This window comes from Chiloscyllium punctatum, chromosome 10, assembly GCF_047496795.1.
Source record: "Chiloscyllium punctatum isolate Juve2018m chromosome 10, sChiPun1.3, whole genome shotgun sequence".
In the NCBI taxonomy this organism is placed as follows: Eukaryota; Metazoa; Chordata; class Chondrichthyes; order Orectolobiformes; family Hemiscylliidae; genus Chiloscyllium; species Chiloscyllium punctatum.
In genome coordinates, this window is record NC_092748.1 from 37,401,872 (window position 1) to 37,424,615 (window position 22,744).

The window sequence follows — 22,744 nt, forward strand, 5'->3', positions numbered from 1 at the left end:
GAAATATGTGAGATCAACAGACAAATTTTTAAAAGAAGTAATCATTAGCATTCATGTCTGGTATGTACCAATCTGAACCAGATAGCTTAAAATTCCAGCACACCCCTTACTGGAATCACTGTTTAAGGGAGACCTGATCTTGATCAAATGGGCCAATGGGCCAAGGAGTGGCAGATGGAGTTTAATTTAGATAATTGTGAGGTGCTGAATTTTAGAAGGGCAAATCAGGGCAAGACTAATACACTTAACGGAGTGTTGCTGAACAAAGAGACCTGAGTGCTGGTTCATTGTTCCTTGAAAGTAGAGTCACAGGTAGATAGGATAGTGAAAAAGGTGTTGGATAGGCTTTCCTTTATTGGTCAGAGCATCAAGTATCGGAGTTGGGAGGTCATGCTGCAGCTGTATAAGACATTGGTTAGGCCACTGTTGGAATATTGCGTGCAATTTTCGTCTCCCTCCTATCAGAAGGATGTTGTGAAACTTGAAACGGTTCAGAAAAGATTTACAAGGATGTTGCCAGGATTGGAGCGTTTGAGCTATAGGGAGAGGCTGAATAGGCTGGGGCTGTTTTCCCTGGAGCGTCAGAGACTGAGGGGTCACTTTATAGAGGTTTATAAAATCATGAGAAACATGGAAGTGGGAAAATAGACAAGGTGTTTTCCTTGGAGTGGGAGAGTCCAGAACTAGAGGGCATAGGTTTAGGGTGAGAGGGGAAAGATATAAAAGGAACCTACGGGGCAACATTTTCACACAAAGGGTGGCGTGTGTGTGGAATGAGCTGCCAGAGGAAGAGGAGGCTGGTACAATTACAACATTCAAAAGGCATCTGGATGGGGAAATGAATAGGAAGAATTTAGAGGGATATGGGCCAAGTGCTGGCGAATGAGACTAGATTGGGGTTAGGATATCTGATCGGCATGGATGAGTTGCACTGAGGGTCTTTTTCCATGCCGTGCATCTCTATGACTCTGTGAAGCTACACCTTCAGGTGTGACATTCTTGTCATGCTCTGGTAATGGGGTAATACCACATTTCCTCTGTACATGCTGTAGTCTTCCTGCACATAATGTGTTCCAGTTTGGGACTTAGGCCCAACATTTCCAGTTATTTTCTATCAGGATCAGGCAACAAAGTGACCTCTACTTTTTATCTGTATTAACATTTTTTAAAGAAGTTATTTTCTGCACAGATCTCATTTATTCTATGCCAGTCACATAATTGTCCTCAGGTGCTGAGTTCTGGTACCTCAGACAACTGCCCACAGGTTTCCAATTGTTAGGACATTAGGTTGTAATATTGCATAGCTTATGACGAGAGATAACATTTTCATAGTTTATTAGATGTAATATTTGAACAGTATAATCAAAAAGGATACAATATTCTTTCTCAGCTTTTTGGTACAATTCAGTGCCACATATCACCTTTAGAATTTTACCAAAATCACCACAGTTCTCCAGGCAGGGAGGCCCTCTAGATTACTCAATTATGAGCCAGTTCCTTCTCTGCTAAAACTCCTGAAGATCCAGCTGCTCCCCAGTCTGTCCTAATTCCTGATGTTTCGGGTACAACTTGGATGAATCATTTTAAGATATTTTTAAACAAACTGTTTTATTCATTCATTCACAGGATGAGGGCATTGGTCAACATTTATTGCCCATTCCTGAGGGCAGTTAACAGTCAACCACATTGCTGTTGGTCTGGAGTCATGTGCACTCATGCAGTTTCCTTCCCTAAAGGGCATTAGTTAGCCAGGTGGGTTTTTCCAACAATTGACAATGGTTTTATGGTCATTAGACTTTTAATTCCAGATTTTGTTTTTAAAAATTGAAGCTCAAGGATGGACAGCACTGGCAGCTTAATGTTCCAGGATACAAATGCTACAGGAGGAACAGAAAGGGAGGCAAGAGAAGAGGGGGAGTGACATTTTGATAAGGGATAGCATTACAACTCCACTGAGGGAGGATATTCCCAGAAATACATTCAGGGAAGTTATTTGAGTTGAACTGAGCAATTAAAAGGTATGATCACCTTATTGGGATTGTATTATAGACCCCCTAATAGTCAGAGGGAAATTGAGAAACAAACTTGTAAGGAGATCTTAGTTCTCTATAAGAATAATGGGGTGGTTATGGTAGGGGATTTTAACTTTCCAAACATAGACTGGGACTGCCATAGTGTTAAGGGTTTAGTTGGAGACAAATTTGTTAAGTGTGTAGAAGAAAATGTTCTGATTCAGTATGTGGATGTACCTACTAGAGAAGGTTCAAAGCTTGACCTTTTCTTGGGAAATAAGGCAGGGCAGGTGACTGAGGTGTCAGTGGGGGAGCACTTTGGGGCCAGTGACCATAATTCTGTTAGTTTTAAAATAGTGATGGAAAATGATCGATCATATCTAAGAGTTGTAGTGTCATAGAGATGTATAGCATGGAAACAGACCCTTCGGTCCAACCTGTCCACGCCGACCAGATATCCCAACCCAATCTAGTCCCATCTGCCAGCACCAGGCCCATATCCCTCCAAACCCTTCCCATTCATATACCCAACCAGATGCCTTTTAAATGTTTCAATCCTACCAGTCTCCACCACTGCCTCTGGCAGTTCATTCCATACATGTACCACCCTCAGAGGTAAGGACATTGTTACTGTACCACAAGATCTCGAATGAATCAATCACTCTCATTTCTATTTCAGTAATATGCTTAACTCTGCACTCCTAATGTATGTTTGCACACTTTGGGACTCCTGTATTGCAGTGGTAGTGTCCCAACCTCTGAGCCAGGAGGCGTAGGTTAAAGTCCCACCTGCTCCAAACATGTAGATAACATCTCTGAACATGCTAATTAAAAAGTATCTTGAGAGATATTTTCAATCACCTCCTGAACAGATGGAATTTGAACCCAGGTCTTCTGGCCCAGAGGTAGGGACATTACCACCGCACCACAACATTCCTTAAAAATAGATATAGCTGGCTTAGTGTTTGTCACCTGGTTATTTGTCTCGGGCTGCATCCTAAACCAGGTTTTTTTCATCTCATTAGTACAGACTCAAAATTGCTATGTTTTCACTGTGGAATCTGCCGCACTGAAGGTTTGGATTTCCTTCATCTGTGCTTTTACTCTGTTGTATTAATTGATTGAAAGTCAAAATTTGTCTATTTAAATTCCAGAATTTAGAAATATGAAGCTAAGCAGTTAACAGCAAGTCTGTCACCTTAGACCCTAGGGCTGAGTCATTATGTATACAGGTAAAGCTTAATTTTTTAAGTAAGTAAGGTATTTTTACTCAACGTCACTGTCTTTAAGTGCACAGATGCGCAAAGCAGTATCAGGAATTACTTTCCAGCATAGACAATCTTTCACTCTTAGTGTTATTTCCCTGCAGTGTATCTTTGCCAGGTGGAAGCCATTCCTGATTGGCCTTAATTGCCTTTAAGTATTTCTTAAAACAACATGCCAAATATTTGCCATTTTGACATTTATGTAATTCTCAAAGGCATAAAGAACTTTCAAAGACCCGCTGTTCATTTACTGATCTTCTCTCATTTTGTAAATCTATTCTAATCCCCATTACTTGTAGACTATTGCATTCATCTTTTCAATTCCACATTAAAAGCTAAGATGGACTCCACACATATATGTATATAACTAGCAAATAGATCCAGCTAAATATTGGCAGAAGTTTGAGAACCAATCATCTGTTCTTAATGGGATACTGTATGGGAAGAAATACAGTTAACAGTGGACGAGAAGAGAAAATGCTTAAAATGGTTAGATTGAAAATTTATCCTTATAGGTTTGAGATTTACCCAAACTTTCCATGAGAATACAGTCTCCTATGATTTCAAACATACAATAGAATGTTTTCCATTTTTATTTGTATAAATCACTGTATTAAGACCTATCTTACAGAAAAGATCTACTCGGCAAACAAAAGTCAGTGAAAGAACCAAAAATTGGAACAGAAATGTGGGTGTGACCACTGGTAAAAATAAACATTCAGAAACAAAGTCTCCTGAAGATTCTTGTACCACTTCAGGGACCAACTCACATCAATATGGAGACATTTCAGGCATGAGCCGTACTGATAGTGTTTTCAAAGACTTGGATGATGGGCAACTGGATCAAGAGGAAGAAACACCTCAGGTTACCTGCATTTAACATTGCACAGTTCAGTTTCGTATTGAAGACAACAGTATAAAGAAAGAAAAGCAGATTTTCTACAGTTTAACTTGATTGGTAGTAACTAATGGCTTTGCAAGATGTGACTTTTGATTTTGTTCTGTACAAAAGTGTGCTGTTGTTAAAATTTTTCTCTAATCCTACAGGAAAAAAAAGCATTAACAAATACTTCAGTTCTCAGGACTTATGCTAACAGATCCAGGCTTCCTTGACAAAGCAGAACTGTTGATTACAATTTGCTCTCAGAAAGAGCTTCACCTGATGATTTAAAATTACTTTGAACTTACTTAGGAAAGCCATTCATAGGAAAGAATATCAACAGAAATTTATATTTACTTTTAACTTTTCAAGTAATATCTTTCTTATTTTTTCCATTTGTATGATTATGTGCTAATTTTTTTAAAAATCATGTTGTTACTTCTTTCCTGTCATTTTCCTTTGCATACTCTTGGGATCATGCTTTGCAGTCAACTTGTTCAAGGAAAGCTCTTGCAAGACAGTGCTATGTCTGCATGGTCAAAAGGAGTCATTCTTGAGGAATGTTCAGCTAACGTAAAGTTAGTTGTCCTGCTTGAACTGTAGGAAAATATAATTACTATATCTGTTTCATTGGCATCAGCTATTTTCATTCTTTATGGGATTTGGACATCACAGGCACTGCCAGTGCTTATTGTCCAACCCTAATTAGCCTAGAGAAGGTGATGGCTTGTTGGCTTCTTGAACTGCTGCAGGACAGGTGATGAATGTCTTCTCATTGATTTTTTTGTAGAGAGTTCCAGGACGTTGACCTGACAATAGTGAAAAAAAAGCAGTAAATTTCTGAGTCATTGTGGTCTTACAGTTGATACTTGTTCACGGGTGCCTATTACTTTTATCCTTCTAAATGCTAAAGATCACAGATTTGGAAAGTCTCGAAGTATCCTTGGGGAGTTGCTGCAGTGTAACTGCAAGCATGATGTACATGTTATGAAGACATTACCAACCTCATTGACTGCTTTGTCCCAGATAGAGCCGAGCTGCTTGAATATTTTTGTAACTGCATTCATTCGGGAAAAGTAGAATATTTCTTAGCATTCCTGTTTTGTTCTTGATGGAAAGCGTATTTAAAAACAACCAGAGAGTAAGTTAGTCCAGCAGCCATAGTATTTATGTGGCTGGTCCATTTTGGTTTCTGGTGAATGGTGACTCCGAAGTGGAGTTTTGATAGTAATGATGCCAGTGAATCTCCAGGGAAGGTGGTTAAGACTTCGTCTTGTTGAAAATGGCCATTGTCTGGCACTTATGTCCCACAGATGTTACTTTCCACTTAGCAGGACGAGTGTGAATATTGCCCAGGTCTTCTCGAATTCAGGCATAGACTTTCATTGTGGAGGAGTTGCAAATGAAACTAAACACTGAAGCTAAACTTATTGTTGGGATTGGTAATTTGTAATAATACACTGAAAGTTATTTAATGAGAATCAGTCTGGTACTGGTATCAATACAAAATTCTCTCAATTATCATATTTATTTCTTCAGCTCATCAAGAGAATAAATCATGATAGAAAGGAGTGATGCACTATTGTATCAACTTATGCTCAGAGTACAATTTCATTTCAGGTACTCGACTATATCATGCCCTCATTTTGGATTACAAAGGAACTTTTCACACATGATTCCACACAATGTTTCATAATCATAACCTAAGTTAAAGAAAGAAATAGGATTCATTGCATTGGCCAGGGCAATCATTTCATTGTCACTTCTGGATATACCACATGGTTTAGTACCACGTCAGAACTAATTACATGACACTTAAGTAGGAGCCATCCTCTTGTTGCATTTGCACCTGTTAACTAACTTTTTAGAATAATAAATGAAAAGTGTTCTTAGATCAATCAGGGTTCTCAAACCTGTTTTGCTTATGAAGGCCCCCTCCAAAGGTATTAAAATAACCTATAGATCCCCTTAATGCAAATATTTTTGTATAAACGTTAGCTCCAAATTATACATATGAATTTATCAATTTTGTTTTAATTGCCTAATATTACTTCTTTTTATTGAGGCTTGTTTCAGATTTGTCTGGGACCTCCCTTTGCTGTATCCCCTTCCATCCGCACCAACCATATATCTTTAGCTTCCTCCAGTCCCTACAATCTGCGAGGTCTTTGCACGTCTCCAATTCTAGCTTCTTGCACATGCCGGATTCTCAGCACTTTACCATGATTTCCATAACTTTAGCTGGTTAGTCCCAAAGCTCTGGAATTCCTTCTCTGAGCCTGTCCAACCCTTTACCCTTCTCTCTTCCCTTAAATTGCTCCTTAATACCAACCATTTTGATTAATTATCAATATCTCCTTATATGATTCAATGTTAAATTTTGTTCGATACCACTAATGTGCTGCACCTCGGACATTTTAAAGATGCTGTATAAATGCAAGCCATTGTTACTGAGGATGAGTATTCCTGTGATTCTGCGGATTGTGCAAGAGAAGATTAGTTTTGTTACAGTAACCATGCTGTCCCAAAATAGATAAAATGATCTTTCTAAAACACCGATGAAGCATTAGTTATTTTGCAAATGTATTAAGTTTCTCTGTAATTGACAATATTACAAAACCTACTCTAAGAAATGACAGCATTTATTTTTGTTCCACTTGTTTCTGCAGCTGAAACTTTCTCCTCAGCATATTATAGATTCACTTGAATTTCGCCAAGAGTTTCCTCTGTTTTCCACTTGTACCCTGAGATCGCTGATCCTCACTGCTTTCTCTCTGTGAGATTTGGATGACTAAGTTCAAAGATTTACTAGTTCTCAGCTGGAGGGCTGGAACACAGGTGTAGGGTCTACTAAACTACAGATAGCCATGTCAGAATGGCTCCCCAATGAAATACTGCTCCTGGGAGTTGATAAGTTTTCCCAAAGGCCACCTGTTTAATGTAGATGGATCTGCTGCAGCAGCTGGAAGAAAGGGGCAGTTGAGCCAGAGGCCCTGTGGCTCAGAGAGGAGGCTGTGAGCAGTAAAGGCAGGAGGGACATTTCCTCTCCGACCTATCACCTTCACCCCCAGCTCCATCCACCTCTTGCACTCTCAGCTGCCTTCTCTCCAGCCCCACCCCCTCCCACTTATGTCATCATCCCCAAGGCTCCCAGCCTCATTCCTGATGAAGGGCTTTTGCCCAAAACGTCGATTTTTCCCGCTCCTCGGATGCTGCCTGACCTGCTGTGCATTTCCAGCACCACTCTAATCTTGACTGTACTCTCCAGGTCTGCAGTACCCACTTCTGCCTAGCGTCAAGAGCCTCCCTGCTGTTCCAAATCAGATGATAAACCTATAGATGGCTAATTAAGAGGCCATCCATGGTAAAATTACCCAAACCAGTGCTCATGTCCTGACCTTTTGGTGTTCTAAAGCATGTGGTAAAATTCAGCCCAAAGTGACTTGTAAATCTGACCAATCTGATCCTCAGGAACACCTTAACAGAAGTCTGTTCCCACAACTTTGAATGGTAAATCATCTTCTCCAGCAGCTCCTGAAGGGAAGGGTGACAGACTACGTGGCTAACATACTTCCCCTGGAAATCCTCAATGAGTTGGAAATTGGCCAATAAAACCAGCTGGAAGATAGAGTTTACAGCAATTATTTAAGTTGAAAGAAGCTCATGTTCAGAACTGGCTTACTTGTTTTAATTTTTTTTCTAAATTTGCTTTCATTGTGACAAGGTGATTTTTTTGATAGACCCCTTGAAATTTTCAGACCTAACTGCCTATGTACCCTAACTGAGTCATCTTCTAAGTACGGATGGAAATATTGGGAATATAGGTTGGCCACAGGCTGACTGACAATTGCTGTGTGGCAACTTTACAGGTAGAAGACACAAAAATGGAGAAATTTACCATTATGTTCTGACGTAAGTAATTTTTTAATAAATCTTTTGTAATGTTTTTAAAGCTCCTTGCAATCATTTTTAGTTGTTTTAGGTATGTACATGTATTCAGAAAATGTTAATTAGTTAAATTGTTGTCAGTTTTTAGCTGTTCCTCTTTAGAAACATGGTTAAATGGGTCTTACGGATATTAGTGCCAATCAGTTTGTTTGTTGAAAGACTGTAAAGCAAGAAAGTAGATGTTTTCGAAACATTTGATTGTGTGTTATTTGTCTGGTCTTAAAGAGTCTACTATGTATTAATACCATATAAATTACGGGTAGTTGGGAACAAGTGATAAAGCTGATAAAGCGTTCGGATGATATGATCAAAATCCTGAAAATGAAATCACAGCCTGACACTATTTTGAATATATATGCATTATGGTTTTAATGGAATTACAATAATACACTACAGTACTTAGGCTCATTAAAGAATTTGATCTCATCGCTGCAGAGTGACATCCTCAAACAATTGATTGTCAAAAGTATTAAATGGAAAAATCACTTTGCAGTTGATGAGCAAAATTATAGTGTTATTACTCAAGTTACTAGGTCCATGTATTCTAAACATTATCTTAAGGTTTTTTTTATTATATGCTATAGTAATGAGCTTAAGGTTGTATTATTTGCCCTGCTGTAGTATTTCTTAATGTAACTCATTGTTTTCCATGTTATAATTTTATAGTGTGCTCTGTTTGCATATTCAAAGCTGCAAAAATGTATAATAGGTCCAAATAAATGTTTGACACTTGTTTAAATCTTCAAATAGAAGTAATAAAGAACAAAAATTAGAACTCCATAAAGTCATGTGAAATATTACAATGAATAGGTACTACTCAACATACCTTTTACAATTACTACATTAAAAAAAATAGAAGTCCACAAAATAATATTGAATATATATGTGCTAATGTTTCTGAATAATTTCAAGACAATTTATATTTTCATTCACACTGCAAGCATAGAAATAATACAACACAAAGACTCGACTTGTGAAATAAAAGAGCTGGAAACACTCAGGAGAGAGAAATAGAGTTAATTAGCAGAATATTTCAGGGACTTGAACAACTTAGGCTATGGTGAGATATGTAGCTGAAATTTGTATGAAGTTCCATAAGGCCTGTCTCAACATCAGCAATGTCTCGCTGTATCTTTTACGCATTTACAAGGCAGCAAGAAGAGTTCCTTGCTAGTTAGTGGCATGATGCCAATTAAGGGGGATTAAAGCTTGTCAAATGCCTTATTAAAAGCACATCTTAGTTCATTAATATTCAGTTTCCTAACTTAGAAAAAGTGCTGAACAATTGAGTCATTGAAAATTCTTGATGTGGACATCAGAGAGGCACAGTGGCTCAGTGGTTAGCACTGCTGCCTCACAGCACCAGGGTCCCAGGCCCTGGGCGACTGTGTGAAATTTGCACATTCTCCCTGTGCCTGTGTGGGTTTCCTCCAGTTTCCTCTCACAGACCACGTTAGGTTGGGATATCTTGTCGGCATGGATGGATTGGACCGAAGGGTCTGTTTCCATTCTGTACATCTCTATGACTATGTGTGGGTCAGGTGAATTGGCCATGCTAAATTGTCCATAGTGTTAGGTGCATTAGTTAGAGGGAAATGGGTCTAGGTGGATTACTCTTCAGAGGGTCGGTGTGGACTAGTTGGGCCAAAAGGTCTGTTTCCACACTGTAGGGAATCTAATCTAATCAGAGCAATACTGGTTGCAAACAGCATCTCAAGGTACGATCACCTGGAACTAACTGCATGCATCCTTCATCCATGGATATACACATCCAACATCTAAGATTACAAAGGGATCTTGATCGTCATGTTGAGGTTTTACAAGTCATTGGTGAGACCTATTCTGTTGTACTTCCATGAAATTCTGGGGTCACTTTGTTATAGGAAGGATATTATTAAACTGGAGAGGGTTCAGAAAAGATTTACCAGGATGTTGCCAGGAATGGAGAATTTGAGTTATAAAAATAGGCTGAATAGGTAGGACTTTTTTCACTGGAACTTAGGATGTTGAGGGTGATTTAGAGGCTTTGTACAATCATGAAGGGCATAAATAAGGTGAATAGCAAAGGTCTTTTCCCTGAGGTGGTGGGGGATCAAATGTAGGGGGCATATTTTTAAGGTGCAAGGAGAAAAGACAAAGAGCAACTTTTTTAGAGAGAGTTGTTAGTATGTGGAATCAACTGCCAGAAGAAGTGGTGGATGTAGGTACAATTATAACGTTTAAAAGACATTTGGATAAGTATATGAAGAGGGAAGGTTTGGAGGAATATAGGCTGTATGCCAGCAAGTGGAACAAATTTAATTTGGGAACATTTGTGGGTTAGCACTGCTGCCTCACAGCGCCAGAGACCCGGGTTCAATTCCCGCCTCAGTCGACTGACTGTGTGGAGTTTGCACATTCTCCCCGTGTCTGCGTGGGTTTCCTCCGGGAGCTCCGGTTTCCTCCCACAGTCCAAAGATGTGCAGGTTAGGTGAATTGGCCATGCTAAATTGCCCGTAGTGTTAGGTAAGGGGTAGATGTAGAGGTATGGATGGGTTGCGCTTCGGCGGGGCGGTGTGGACTTGTTGGGCCGAAGGGCCTGTTTCCACACTGTAAGTAATCTAATCTAATCTAAAACATAGTCGGCATGGACTAGTTGGACCAAAGGGTCTGTTCCCATGCTATATGACTCTATGATTATGATTCTATGAATTCGATTGAACTGCAAGAGGCTACTAAATTGGAACATACAAATTAACATTGAAGCTTTATGCATAAATCGTACAAACCACTTTGGGCTGAAAGATTTACTATTAAAACCACGTCCAAAACTTTCTTTCTGAGCTGCACCACTCTACTATTATCTTTGCAAGAATAATATTTTGCTACTTCCCTAACAACTGAATGTCACAAGGTGAATTTAGTTGCACAGTATTTATGTACTGTGTTTGTCACAGAACTCCAATTCTTGTTTATTATATGCAAGTATCTTTTTAACAACAACTTATCTTTTTAATAAGTGTAAATTATTGATAACTCTATGACACTGAAAATTAGCTCATACTATCTCAATCCTTAAGATATTAATTATTTGAGATTCAAAAGTAAGAAAAATGCATTCCTTTCTGTCCTTTTGTCTTTCTCTTCCCAATTTGTCATTGATTTGCATGCTCTATACTTCCTTCTCATTCCTTCTGCTGTTTATTTGTCAATTCTTCAATCTGATTGTTAAAGAGATGTGTCTTTCTGTGCTCAATTCACTCAGCTCCAAGGTTCCTCCATTTCTTGTGATGTGCTGTTATCAGTAATTTCAGCAGCCTGTCACTCAAACAATGTTTACAGTTAAACCAATCTCTAGGAGCTGGAGAAGGCCATTTTATCCTTTAAACCTGCTCAACTATTCAACAAGATCATGGGTGATTTTCAAGCCCAATTCAACTTTCCTCCACTGTCCCAATAATCCTTCATTGCATTGGTACCCAGGATCTGGATTAGTGGTGCTGGAAGAGCACAGCAGTTCAGGCAGCATCCAAGTAGCTTCGAAATCGACGTTTCGGGCAAAAGCCCTTCATCAGGAACAAAGGCAGTGAGCCTGAAGCGTGGAGAGATAAGCTAGAGGAGGGTGGGGTGGGAAGAAAGTAGCATAGAGTACAATGGGTGAGTGGGGGAGGGGATGAAGGTGATAGGTCAAGGAGGAGAGGGTGGAGTGGATAGGTGGAAAAGAAGATAGGCAGGCAGGACAAGTCCGGACAAGTCATGGGGACAGTTACTGAGCTGGAAGTTTAGAACTAGGGTGAGGTAGGGGAAGGGGAAATGAGGAAACTGTTGAAGTCCACATTGATGCCTTGGGGTTGAAGTGTTCCGAGGCGGAAGATGAGGCTTTCTTCCTCCAGGCGTCTGGTGGTGAGGGAGCGGCGGTGAAGGAGGCCCAGAACCTCCATGTCCTCGGCAGAGTGGGAGGGGAAGTTAAAATGTTGGGCCACGGGGCGGTTTGGTTGATTGGTGCAGGTGTCCCAGAGATATTCCCTAAAGCGCTCTGCTAGGAGGCGCCCAGTCTCCCCAGTGTAGAGGAGACCGCATCGGGAGCAACGGATACAATAAATGATATTAGTACCCAGGAACCTATTGGCCTATTAATCTTGAGCGTACATGATGATGGATCTTCCAAAGCCTTCTGTGCTCAAGATTTACAGATTCCCCATCTTAATCCTAAATGGGTAAACTTTAATTTTGAGACTGTGCCTCTTGTGTTCTAGATTTCTTAACCTGGGGAAGCACTTTCAGCCTCCACCTTGTCAAGAACTTGTCTGAATGGCTACAACACCAACAAACTCTAAACACTTGACTCCATGCAGGACAAAACAGACCACTTGATTAGCACTACATCCACAAGCCCTTTGCACCACCAATGCTCAGTAGCAGCAGTATGTACGACCTACAAGATGCACTACAGAAATTCACCAAAGATCCCCAGATTGCATCTTCCAAACACACCACCACTTCCATCTAGAAGGACAAGGGCAGCAGATGCATGGGAGCACTACCACTTTCACAAGTTCCCCACCAAGCAACTCACCATCCTGACTTGGAAATATATCGCTATACCTTCACGGTCACTGGGTCAAAATCCTGAAATTCCATCCTTAATGGCATTGTGAGTCAACCCACAGCAGGTGGACTGTGGCAGTTGAAGAAGGCAGCTCACCACCACATTCACAAAGGCAACTAGGGACAGGCAATAAATGTTGGCCAGCCAGTGATGCCCACATCCCACTAATGAATTTTAAAAAACTTTTAAGTGCTCACTATGTTTACATGTTAGTTATATGATTCATATACAAAGAGATCCAGGTACCTCTAAATGCAAATGTTTCCCAGTTTCTCTCTGTTCAATAAAAATTATAATTTAATGTTTCCTCCCACATTTCACTACACTTATTCTCTTCGCCATGTTCTTCACTACTTATCCAATCTATCTGCGTGCTGCAGCAGCCTCTTTGTATTCTCCTCATTGCTTATTTTCCCAGCAAGCTGGGATATGCTACAGTCAGTTCCACCAACTATGCCATTATTATAGTTTGCAAATAGCTCAGGTGCAGTACAGATCACAGTACAGGTGAATATTAATAAGGAATGAGGATATTTGATATTTTCTTTTAATGTTAGATTACAGTAATGAAAAGGAAGGTGAGTTGGTGAGTTGGAGAGTTGAAGTGATAGAGTACTTCTTGTTTCCAGGGATTCAAATTGTGGTCAGCATGCGTACATAGATGGAAGTATTTAGTTTTCTTTGAAAAGGGCTGTCAGCTTTAAGAAGAAATTTGGCTTTTTCCCTCTGGAACAGGCATCTTAAGATTTATGGTAATTGGAAAAAGAATATGGAATATTACACTAAATTAGAATAAAGTATTTTGTTCAAAGTAGTAAAGTGTAATTTTCAGGTTAATATTTGGAAGTACAGGTACTTCTTTGCATCTATCTTCCAGGTTTTCCAGCCAATAGTAGAGTGTGGATGTGATAATGATCCTTATTCATTGGCAGATGAGAAGAAGAGAGCTGTCAATCAAACTGAGTAACTGTGACTGGAGTTCACTGAAGTAGTGAGCAACATCAGTGTGATCCCTATTACTGAACACATTCCACATTGAACACATGATGAATGGAATAACATTTCCAGTTACCAACTCCCGTATTCTGACTTCCCCAGCCATTCTCCTGCATACATCAACGTGGCTCAGAGCTCCTCTTATACCTGTCTCTTGAGGCAGCTTCTCACTTTACCATCTGAGCAGTCAAAATTCATGCTTACACTCATTAACATGTCTCACTTAATTCAATAATTTCAACTTCTCCACATGTCCCACTTCTCTCACACACTTTCAGCTTTCTCTTGGCGCAGAAGAGAGGACACAAGTGTAGAGAGAAGGTGTGAATTCTGCAGTCATTGCCTCACCAACCATTATGAAGCAGGTGGTCTTGACATTTTTACAGGGTAGTGGACTGCATATCATAGATAATGGATGATGATCGGTGTTTCCCACATACCTGTAACAGCATTAGATACTGGAGCAGCAACAAAAAACACGTTTGATTACGTCAGTATTTCCAGAAACAAGTCATACCCTTCAAGAGATTGGAGGATTTCAACTGTAATGAGTGCCATGATGTTTCAGGCATTTGCACATCCATGGAAAGAGTGGCCATCTGCATTGAGAGTCACATGAACGAGACCATAGAGAGCATACTGCACCAAGCCATACTACACTCAGCCTTTCACTTTACACCAGACATTGGAAAGGCTTGTCTTTAGGGCTCAGCACCTCACTGAGGTGCAACAAATTGTTCTCCACCTCTTGGCTAGCAGAGACGTACAGGTGAACCATGATGGGGAAGATGGAGAAAGGGTACATGACAGTGGGGATCCTTCTCAAGAAGTTCCCACTTTTCACCTTGGCCTCTCCCCTTCCTTCAGAGCCATACATGTTGCCCACTGCCTTGGTTACCAGTTGCACAAGGTTGCCCACTGCTTTGGTTCCCGCCTCTCTGCCACTACTTTAAACTCTCCAGAGTGGCAGTAGCAGACCTCTCTGCCGAGATATTGGTGCATCCCCAGTTCAGGTGCAACCCGTCCTTACTTTATACCTGCTCTGGAAAACATCCCAATGATCCACATACCGGAAGCCTCCCTCCTAGACCAACTCTTCAACCACATATTTAACTATACTATCTTCCTATTCCTCACCTCACAGGTAAGTGGCACAGGAAGTAATCCCAAGATTACAACCTAGAAGTCCTGCTTTACAACTTCCCATCTAACTCCCTGAATTCCCTTTTCAGGACCTCATCTCTCTTTCTGCCTGTTGTTGGAATATGGACCACAGCCTTTGGTTGTATATCCTCCTCCTTCAGAATTTAATGTGCCCCGCTCAGAGACATCTTTGACCCTGGCACCAGGGAACAACACACCATCCTGAAATCTTGCAGCCACAGAAATGCTTATCAGTGTCCTAAACTCTAGTGCATCCTGTCACTACTGCTTGCCCAGACTTCAACCCTCCCTGTTGTACAACTGTACGAGTCGTGGTACCATTGATCTGGCTGCTACTGCTGCTTTCCACTGAAAGGCCATTCCCCACCCCACCCCCCCCCCCCCCCCCCCCGACCCTTAACAGTATCCAAAATAGTTTACCTGTTCAGAGGGGGCTCATCTCCCTGGTGGTCACCCAACTCTTCTCTGTCTGTCTAGCTCGTACTGGTAGTGTGACCAGCTTGCTAAATGTGCTATCCATGACATTCTCAGCCTCATGGTTGCTCCATAGTGAGTCCAAGCGCAACTCAAGTCTCTCCAAATCAGGAGCCGCAGCTGAACACACTTCCTGCACATGAGGTCACTGTGTAGGCTGGAAGTGTCCCTGATTTCCCACATATTGCAGAAGGACCATTCCACAGGGCTGAGTTTCTTATCAACTACAGGCAATAATTCAGGACCTGATTACATAACCTAAACCACTAGTCACCAAATTCAGGTCTTTCACACCTGCTCTCTAGCCCTAACAAACTACAACTATAAAATGTCCTTTATCTCACTTCAGACACTAATCAGTCTGCAAAGCTCATTCTTGAGCAGCCAAGTCTATGCTAATTTTTGATTCATGTCACCTCCAGAATTCCGCCCCTAGATTCAGCTCCATATTCACTCTGACTGACCCCACTCCTCAACTATTTATCCTGCTGCCACTGTTCACCCCGGGATTGACTTTCCTTTCCACTACTGCTGTTTAGTCCAGGCCCCGGTCCTTAGGTATTTATCCCACGCTGCTGTCCTTGTTCATCCCCAGGTTTGTTCTCTTGCTGCTGCTTGGACTGACCTCATTTCTCTCTCTCTCTCTCTCTTTGAAACTCGTTTGAGTATTTTTGTTTCTTTCTTTCTTGAACTTCATTTGCAATGATTCCTGGTCAGTTAAATTTTTTGGATTACTTGTTCTTTTCATTGAGTTTCAGATGCTGAATCAATGCTTCAAAACTCTTTAGCATTCCCTTTTAAATCTATTTCCAACTTTTCTGCTATAAGCTTTCAATTAACTTTTGTTGATTATTGAAAGGCATTCAAAGATAAAATCATTGGATCCCCGCAATGCAAGAAGAGGCCAACTTGGCCCATCAAGTGTGCACGAACCCCCCTCCCCCCCACCCTGGGCTCCAGTAGATCCCACCCAACCTGTATTTACCACAGCCAATCCCCCAACCTACACATCTTTGAACTGTGGAACGAAATTGGAGCACCCAGCAGAAACCCACACAGTCACCCAAAGCTGGAATTGAACATGAGGCAGCAGTGCTGAACACTGAGCCACCATGCCACCCACAGTGCTACGTTCTCTCTTTCAAATAATGCTTCAGAAAGACATAGCCAGTTTATTTTTTCAATCAATATGGTAAAAGACACTATGAAATTGTGTTCTTTTAAATTCTGGCAAATTGCCAGGAAGTTATGTCAAATTTATACATGACAATTATTTGGAATATTGGGCAGAATTTGCCCATCTTAAGTTAGTGTTTAGTGAAGGGAGATTCAAGGTTTGGACCATCTGTTACTTTTGAAATTGTGCCCTGTACCCCCAAATCCAAGTATTAGAAATTCAAGCAATTGTACTACTGAGTGGCTTGAAAGGATATGCAAGAGCTGTTCTAGCCATGGTCATTCTTTCCTCATGTTTAAATTATTCAATTAGTGCTATAAAACAACAAAAGTAAAAGTTTTATAAAGATCTACTATTTGTCTGTGCAAATTCCTCATGTCTTCTTCAGATGGCATATTTCAGCCAATCTACATAGTATTTGTGATAAACTCAGCTCAAGGATTTAACTTCACAGTGATATACGATCTCCAAGGCCAGGGAGAAAAATATCTCTTTTTGGCTATCAGTACTATGTAACATATCACTCTTAGCACAATAGTTACTATCTTACATTGTAAGGTCAATACCACTTAAATGAATCAAACATTAAATAAATCAGTGCAATTGAGTAATCCCAACATGGAGGCATTTAATTGTGCCACTCTCCTCTCACCCTTTTTTTTTTATCTCTTGTCAAAAATTTTATCTTCAGTTTAAGAATACCGGTAACAAAAATGGAATATGTTAATGGCAGTTTGGACTGAAATTACAAGTAACTGCAGTTAAGGTATAAACTTGATTGACCAGAATCAAAAACAAGAATTGCATTTATACACCAACCTAATGACTTCAGAATGTCTCAGTGCATGACATAATTGATTTGAACTATAGTCACCTACTGCAACATAGGAAACAAAGCAGCCAGTTGCATATAAAAAATGTCTCTCAAACAGCACTGTAATGATCCAATAATCTATTGCAGTGATATTGGTTGAGGAATCAATATTGACCAGGAGTCACCATCCTAACTACTAGCCATACCCAACTGTTCTTCCAATTGTGCAACAGATCTTTCATTTAGTAGCGGAAAATGAAGGTCACAGCTTGACTCGGTCTCAACTAAAAGTCAGCAACTCTCTTGGCTTAGCCCTAAATTATTAGCACTACACTCAAATGGTGGCCTAAATTCAGGTTCAAGCCTTTTGTGTTTAACAAACCCATAGTCTTCAAGCTCAAAAGCAAGGGTGCTACCACTGAGCCACAGATAACATGCTGAATCATAGAATTATAAGAAAGATGGACAGTTTTGGAGAAGGTCAGAGCTAAGGCAGTAGTTGCAATGAGAATTTTCTTTTTGCCAGTTAATAACAGAAGGTTTGGAAAAGAGGGTAAGCATCTGCAGTGAGAGAAATATAATATCAGCAGTGATGGAAGCAAGAGAGGAACATTGCATGGTCAGCAGCACATATTATAGAGAAGGTAAACTCAGAGAACTTGAGGACACAGGAAGGAAAGATGCTGATTCAGATCATGGGCATGGTTAAACTTGATTTGGTTGCTGAGGGCAAGGACAGATAGTAGCAAAATCCATGATCATTCAGTTATTGTCCATTAGAACTTATCACGTTCTCTCTCCTCTAATGTTTACTGCCCTTTTATACACACTCCTTCCAAGTGACACTCTTTAACCCAGTTTGATCGTCACTCCCTTGACCTTGTCATTTCATGTGGTCCTGCTAGTCCTATCATATCAATTACAGATAGGCTATCTCTGATCACTTCCTTACACTCAACATTCACATCCCCTCCATACCTCAAAACCAACCTCCTTCCATATTTGTATTTGGAACAATCTATCTTCCAATTCACCTACAACTGCAATTTCAAAATCTGAAACATCAAGCCTTTGGCTCTCCATTAACATTTCTGGAACTACGGATTTACCTCAACTGCACAATCATCCCCACCTTTGATGCCCAAGGCACTGGTAAACCATTTGCTCTTTCACATGGCTGGTCCCTCAAAATGGCCCACATCTGTAAATCCAAGAGACACCACTAAAACAGCAAATAATTGGTTTAGCCATCATTTCCAGATCTAGTTGGATCACTTTAACACTACTGGTCCTGCACTTGCCTGTTAAACTTTGTCAGTATTCCTGGATCATTCTGAGAAGCTAAGACAGATTTCAGTTTCTTTTCTGACTGCAAACTGTCTTAAGCCCCTCTTCCTTGTCCTCTCCTACTTTCACTTTGAACGAGAAGTATAGTAATAATCTTTGAGACAATCTAACCAGCTTGTTCTGCAGTGGTACCCACTTCCACTAGCCCACCTGCCCAAACTTCCTTTAATGCTCCCCTTTGCCCTAATCCTGAACTCTCATATTTTCTGCCATGTCTCCTAGTGCCCTCAACTGAGTTCATTTTGTCCATGAGTTTTACCTCCTGTTCAATTGAACATCCCTCCTAATACTGCTGTTAGCTAATATTATGAATATCGTTCTCTCTCTCTCTCTTCAGGTGTTGTCCCTTTCTCCTTTAAATTACACCTCTTTTCAAAAACTTTCTTGCCAATTATCAATTCATCTCCAACCTGATTTCCTTCTGAAGTCCTTGAAGGTGTGGTCAAATTTATTCCAAATATTTTGATTGCTCCAATTAGGTTTCCACCCCTTCTGTAACCTCTGACATCACACTCCTCTAACACCTCTGCTATACAGCAGCCTGAAACCATTCTCTAATGATTCAAATTTTTATCTGAGTATAACCAGAGATTCATTTGAAATAGAAAACTGGAAGAACTGCAGATCCTGAAAATCAGAAACAAAACCAGAAATTGCTGAAAAAACTCATCAGATGTGGCATCTGTGGAGAGAAAGCAGTTAACTTTGTATCCAGTGACCCTTCAGTTGAACTGAAAAGTGTTCAGAATATGGGTCAATGAAGTTGAAATGTTAACTCTCTCTCCACAGAGAGACTTGCCTAGTGTTTTTCAGCAATTTCTGGTTTTGGTTACCATTTGAAATGGCTTCTCTTCCTGCTATAACATTACCTCTCGTTTTTTTTCTAGGATCTATCTTAGACAACACCACCTCTCATTTCTCATCCACATGATCTTTATACCAACTAAAGCCAAAGCATTTTTTTTTACATGTACCATGACATACCCAGCTCTATTAACACACTTAAATTGTTGCTATATTATCAGACTGATTATCTATCATCCAGTTAGTGAGCACAGTAATACAGGGACAGGACTTAATGCAAGTTAAGATGTAAGTAGCAGTGATATCATTGGACAAGTAATCCAGACCACTGAGTTAATTTTCTGGGAAATCTCACCATAACAGTTGGCGAAATTTGAATTCACCAAGGGCTGTTGTAGTAGTGCCCCTATCTCTGGTCCCACAGAGCTGGCTTCAAGTTCCATCTGCTCCAGACATGTTATGAACATGTCCAAAAAGGTAAATGCACTACACCTCACTTTCCTTCTTTGAGACACTCTTCAAAACTTTCCTCTTTGTTCGATTATTCATTTAATCTCATGTAACTTAGTGTCCTATTTTTCTTAAAGCACCTTTTTTAACATTGTCCACCCAGTTCAACATTGGCACCTCCACATCATCCCGAGAAGGAAACAAGGGTGGAAGGGAGCTGGGAGCAATTAGTAAAAGCAGCAAACAGATGTTCTCATATGTAATTTGAAATGATAGAAACAGATCACAAGACAACACAAAGGACTGCCTTTAACAAGATTGAGAATAGGAGGGGAAATAGCAATTTGAGATTGCAATTGTTGGTGTTTTTGATGACATGTCAAGGCTGAGGGATGTAAGGAATATCTTATATTTAAGGTCATATTAGATGGGTATTACAGAATCAGGATTTTAAAGTTGAATAATATAAGCTTTATGATAAAGAAAACTCCTCCCTTAGAATGTACTGAAATATTTAAGTGTGCATTTTATGCATAAGTGAACTAGTATTTCTGCAAGTTACTGTAGACACAGTAACTATCTTTGTAGCATTTTACAAATGTCCATGGCATATTTACCAAGTAATTTTACTGCCAACCTTTCAAAAAAGTTGGTTTTCAAAGCGAAATGAATCACTTCTGAAACAAGTTCACTAGTTTATATTCATAATTTTATATTTATTAATTAAAAATGCAAGTAAATTATCAATGAGATCAATCACAGTAAAACAGAAAGTTGTGTGTTTAACATTGATTTTATTGTACCAAAGCTCAAAAAATGGTATATACAGATTGAGACAAAAAGACGGCAACTTCATGGAATGGCCAGTTTCTTAAAACTGAAAGCAACATCCAATATTCATGCTGTATATTTTCCAAGAATATCTCCATCTCTAAACAAGTAGTAATCCTAAGAAAGAAAAAAAAAAATCATCAAGAGAGAAAAGAACATCTAAACTCATTCAAAACAATTACTAACATAGTAGTGCCAACCTTATCATCCAAGACAACTTTAGTCCCTCCATATTCTGGGAGTAGAACAGTTTCACCAACTTTTACATTAACTGGGTGGATGTCACCATTCTGAAATGAAAATGCAAATTATCCACAAATTAATGTTTGTGAACAGTGCTCTAACAGAAGTCCCATACCTGTACGGTCAGAGCTTATAATGCACCCATGCTCACTACAAATTCATAGATAAGGAAGAAAGTACAAGAGAAAGTATTGAATTTGGCTTTCTAACTGCATTTAACTTAAAAACAGCAGTCCACTTTGGAATCCATTGAGTCGGAATTTGTTAATGTAATATCACAAGCATTTTCTTGCTCAGGAGTTTACTTTCTGAAGACTACCTTTACTCGGCTGCCAGGTCCAATCGCGACAACTGTCGCTTGAAGCACTTTGCCTTGGGATTTTTCTGGAAGCATGATGCCACCTTTTGTTACCTTCTCTGCTGCAACCTTTTCCACCAAAACACGGTCAAAGAGGGGCAGAAACTTTTTGAACGCTTGTCCTGCCTGTTAAAAATAAAACATTTTGGTAAGTTATTAACAGGCAGGTTGCAAACCACATATCGCAAGCTTTACCATTTCTGAGATCCACAAATAGAGGTCATTCCGAATGAATGTCGAGAGGCAAAGTGACTTCTGAATTTTTTTGTTACAAAAGAACTAAATAAATGTTCTCAGACTATTAGCTTTGCTTTCACAGATAATATCAACGTATAAACTGGGCAAAAGTGAGGACTATAGATGCAGGAGATTAAAGTCGAGCTGGAAAAGCAGAGCAGGTCAGGCAGCATCCGAGGAGCAGGAAGATCGACGTTTCGGGCAAAAGCCCTTCATCAGGGTGTACATACAGTTGGCTTCTAAATGTAACACCATTAAAAATAAAGCGTGGTCGGAATGTTCGAACTTTTATAACACAACGCATTACCTTAAAAAGGCGTAAAACATCGCCTGAAGAAGTAATTAATGAAAAATTGTATTTCTCAAAATAAATTTTGACGACATTTAAAAACTAAGCTCATCTGACCTTGAAAGTGTCACCCACGTCAAACCTAAAATCTTTAAGTTGCATGTAAGCGACCTGAATTATTCGTTTCTACCCAAATATCCGTGTGGTTACATAGTAATAAATATGTGTCAAATTCTTCAATCGACAAGACTGTTGTTACAAACTGATTTGTAACACCGACACAGGTCACAAGCACATTGTCCGTCCATTCATTCATTCAGCAGGATTGTAACCAGTCTGTGGCCTGGCGAACCTTTTCCCTTCTGGTATAAGAATATTTCAAAAGGATCATGTTGTGTTTGCATCGAGCTTATGAAAAGGCAAAATCACTTTGTATCCTCCGGACACTTAACTTAAAACTGCTCGATTTACCATTTTAACATCAAAAAAGTCACAAAATTAATAATTAAGAACAGCACATAAATTACTTTATTCTTCTCATTCAGTCTACTATAAAGTAAAATAAAAACTTACCATGCTGCTACCTCTTCTAGAAAACGTTGGAACTGAGACAGCTCCCTGCAGCAGCAGCAACTATGGCAGCCTCCCCACGTGAGGACAAACCTTCGAACCCGGAGACATGACCTCGAACGTCAGAACAACGTTACATTTCAGGGACACTTTCAAAACGTGAAATCCGTGCCTGAGCAATACTTTGACAGCAGTTTATACTCACAAACACCCAAAGGAGCTTTATTTTTAGAGAACAATTTTTTTAAATTATTGCACAATAGAACTGTGCACTTTGACCCAGCCCACGCAAGCGTC

The 22,744-nt window shown here is 39.9% G+C and overlaps 2 protein-coding genes across 8 annotated transcripts in view; one reads left to right on the forward strand and one right to left on the reverse strand.

The window, feature by feature from the left end:
* The window catches only part of rftn2 (raftlin family member 2), a 69,123-nt gene extending 62,409 nt beyond the window's left edge, over window positions 1-6,714 (forward strand). For 5 of the 7 annotated variants that reach the window (XM_072578938.1, XM_072578943.1, XM_072578942.1 and 2 more), the window contains one exon: window positions 3,909-6,714. In XM_072578938.1, coding sequence (XP_072435039.1) covers window positions 3,909-4,157 — 249 coding nt within the window. In that variant the 3' untranslated portion in view covers window positions 4,158-6,714. Of the gene's footprint in view, window positions 1-3,166; window positions 3,876-3,895 lie in introns of those variants that run through there. The other 2 variants (XM_072578944.1, XM_072578946.1) reach the window with 2 other exon arrangements.
* A 13,979-nt stretch (window positions 6,715-20,693) lies between these two features.
* Window positions 20,694-22,614, reverse strand: hspe1 (heat shock 10 protein 1). Its single transcript, XM_072578935.1, has 4 exons — window positions 22,451-22,614; window positions 21,313-21,477; window positions 20,951-21,040; window positions 20,694-20,867 (listed from the first exon to the last, which is right to left on the reverse strand). Exons 1-4 carry the CDS (start codon window positions 22,451-22,453, stop codon window positions 20,817-20,819), a joined length of 309 nt encoding a protein of 102 aa, XP_072435036.1. The 5' UTR covers window positions 22,454-22,614; the 3' UTR covers window positions 20,694-20,816.
* Between the last annotated feature and the right edge of the window lie 130 nt (window positions 22,615-22,744).

Excerpts from the sequence above, each read along its gene's own strand:
- hspe1 (XM_072578935.1), bottom strand. Across the intron at positions 21,041-21,312 it reads GACCTGGCAGCCGAGTAAAG|AATGGTGACATCCACCCAGT; the intron begins GTAGTCTTCAGA and ends TTTTCATTTCAG. Across the intron at positions 20,868-20,950 it reads AAGTTGTCTTGGATGATAAG|GATTACTACTTGTTTAGAGA; the intron begins GTTGGCACTACT and ends TTTCTTTCTTAG.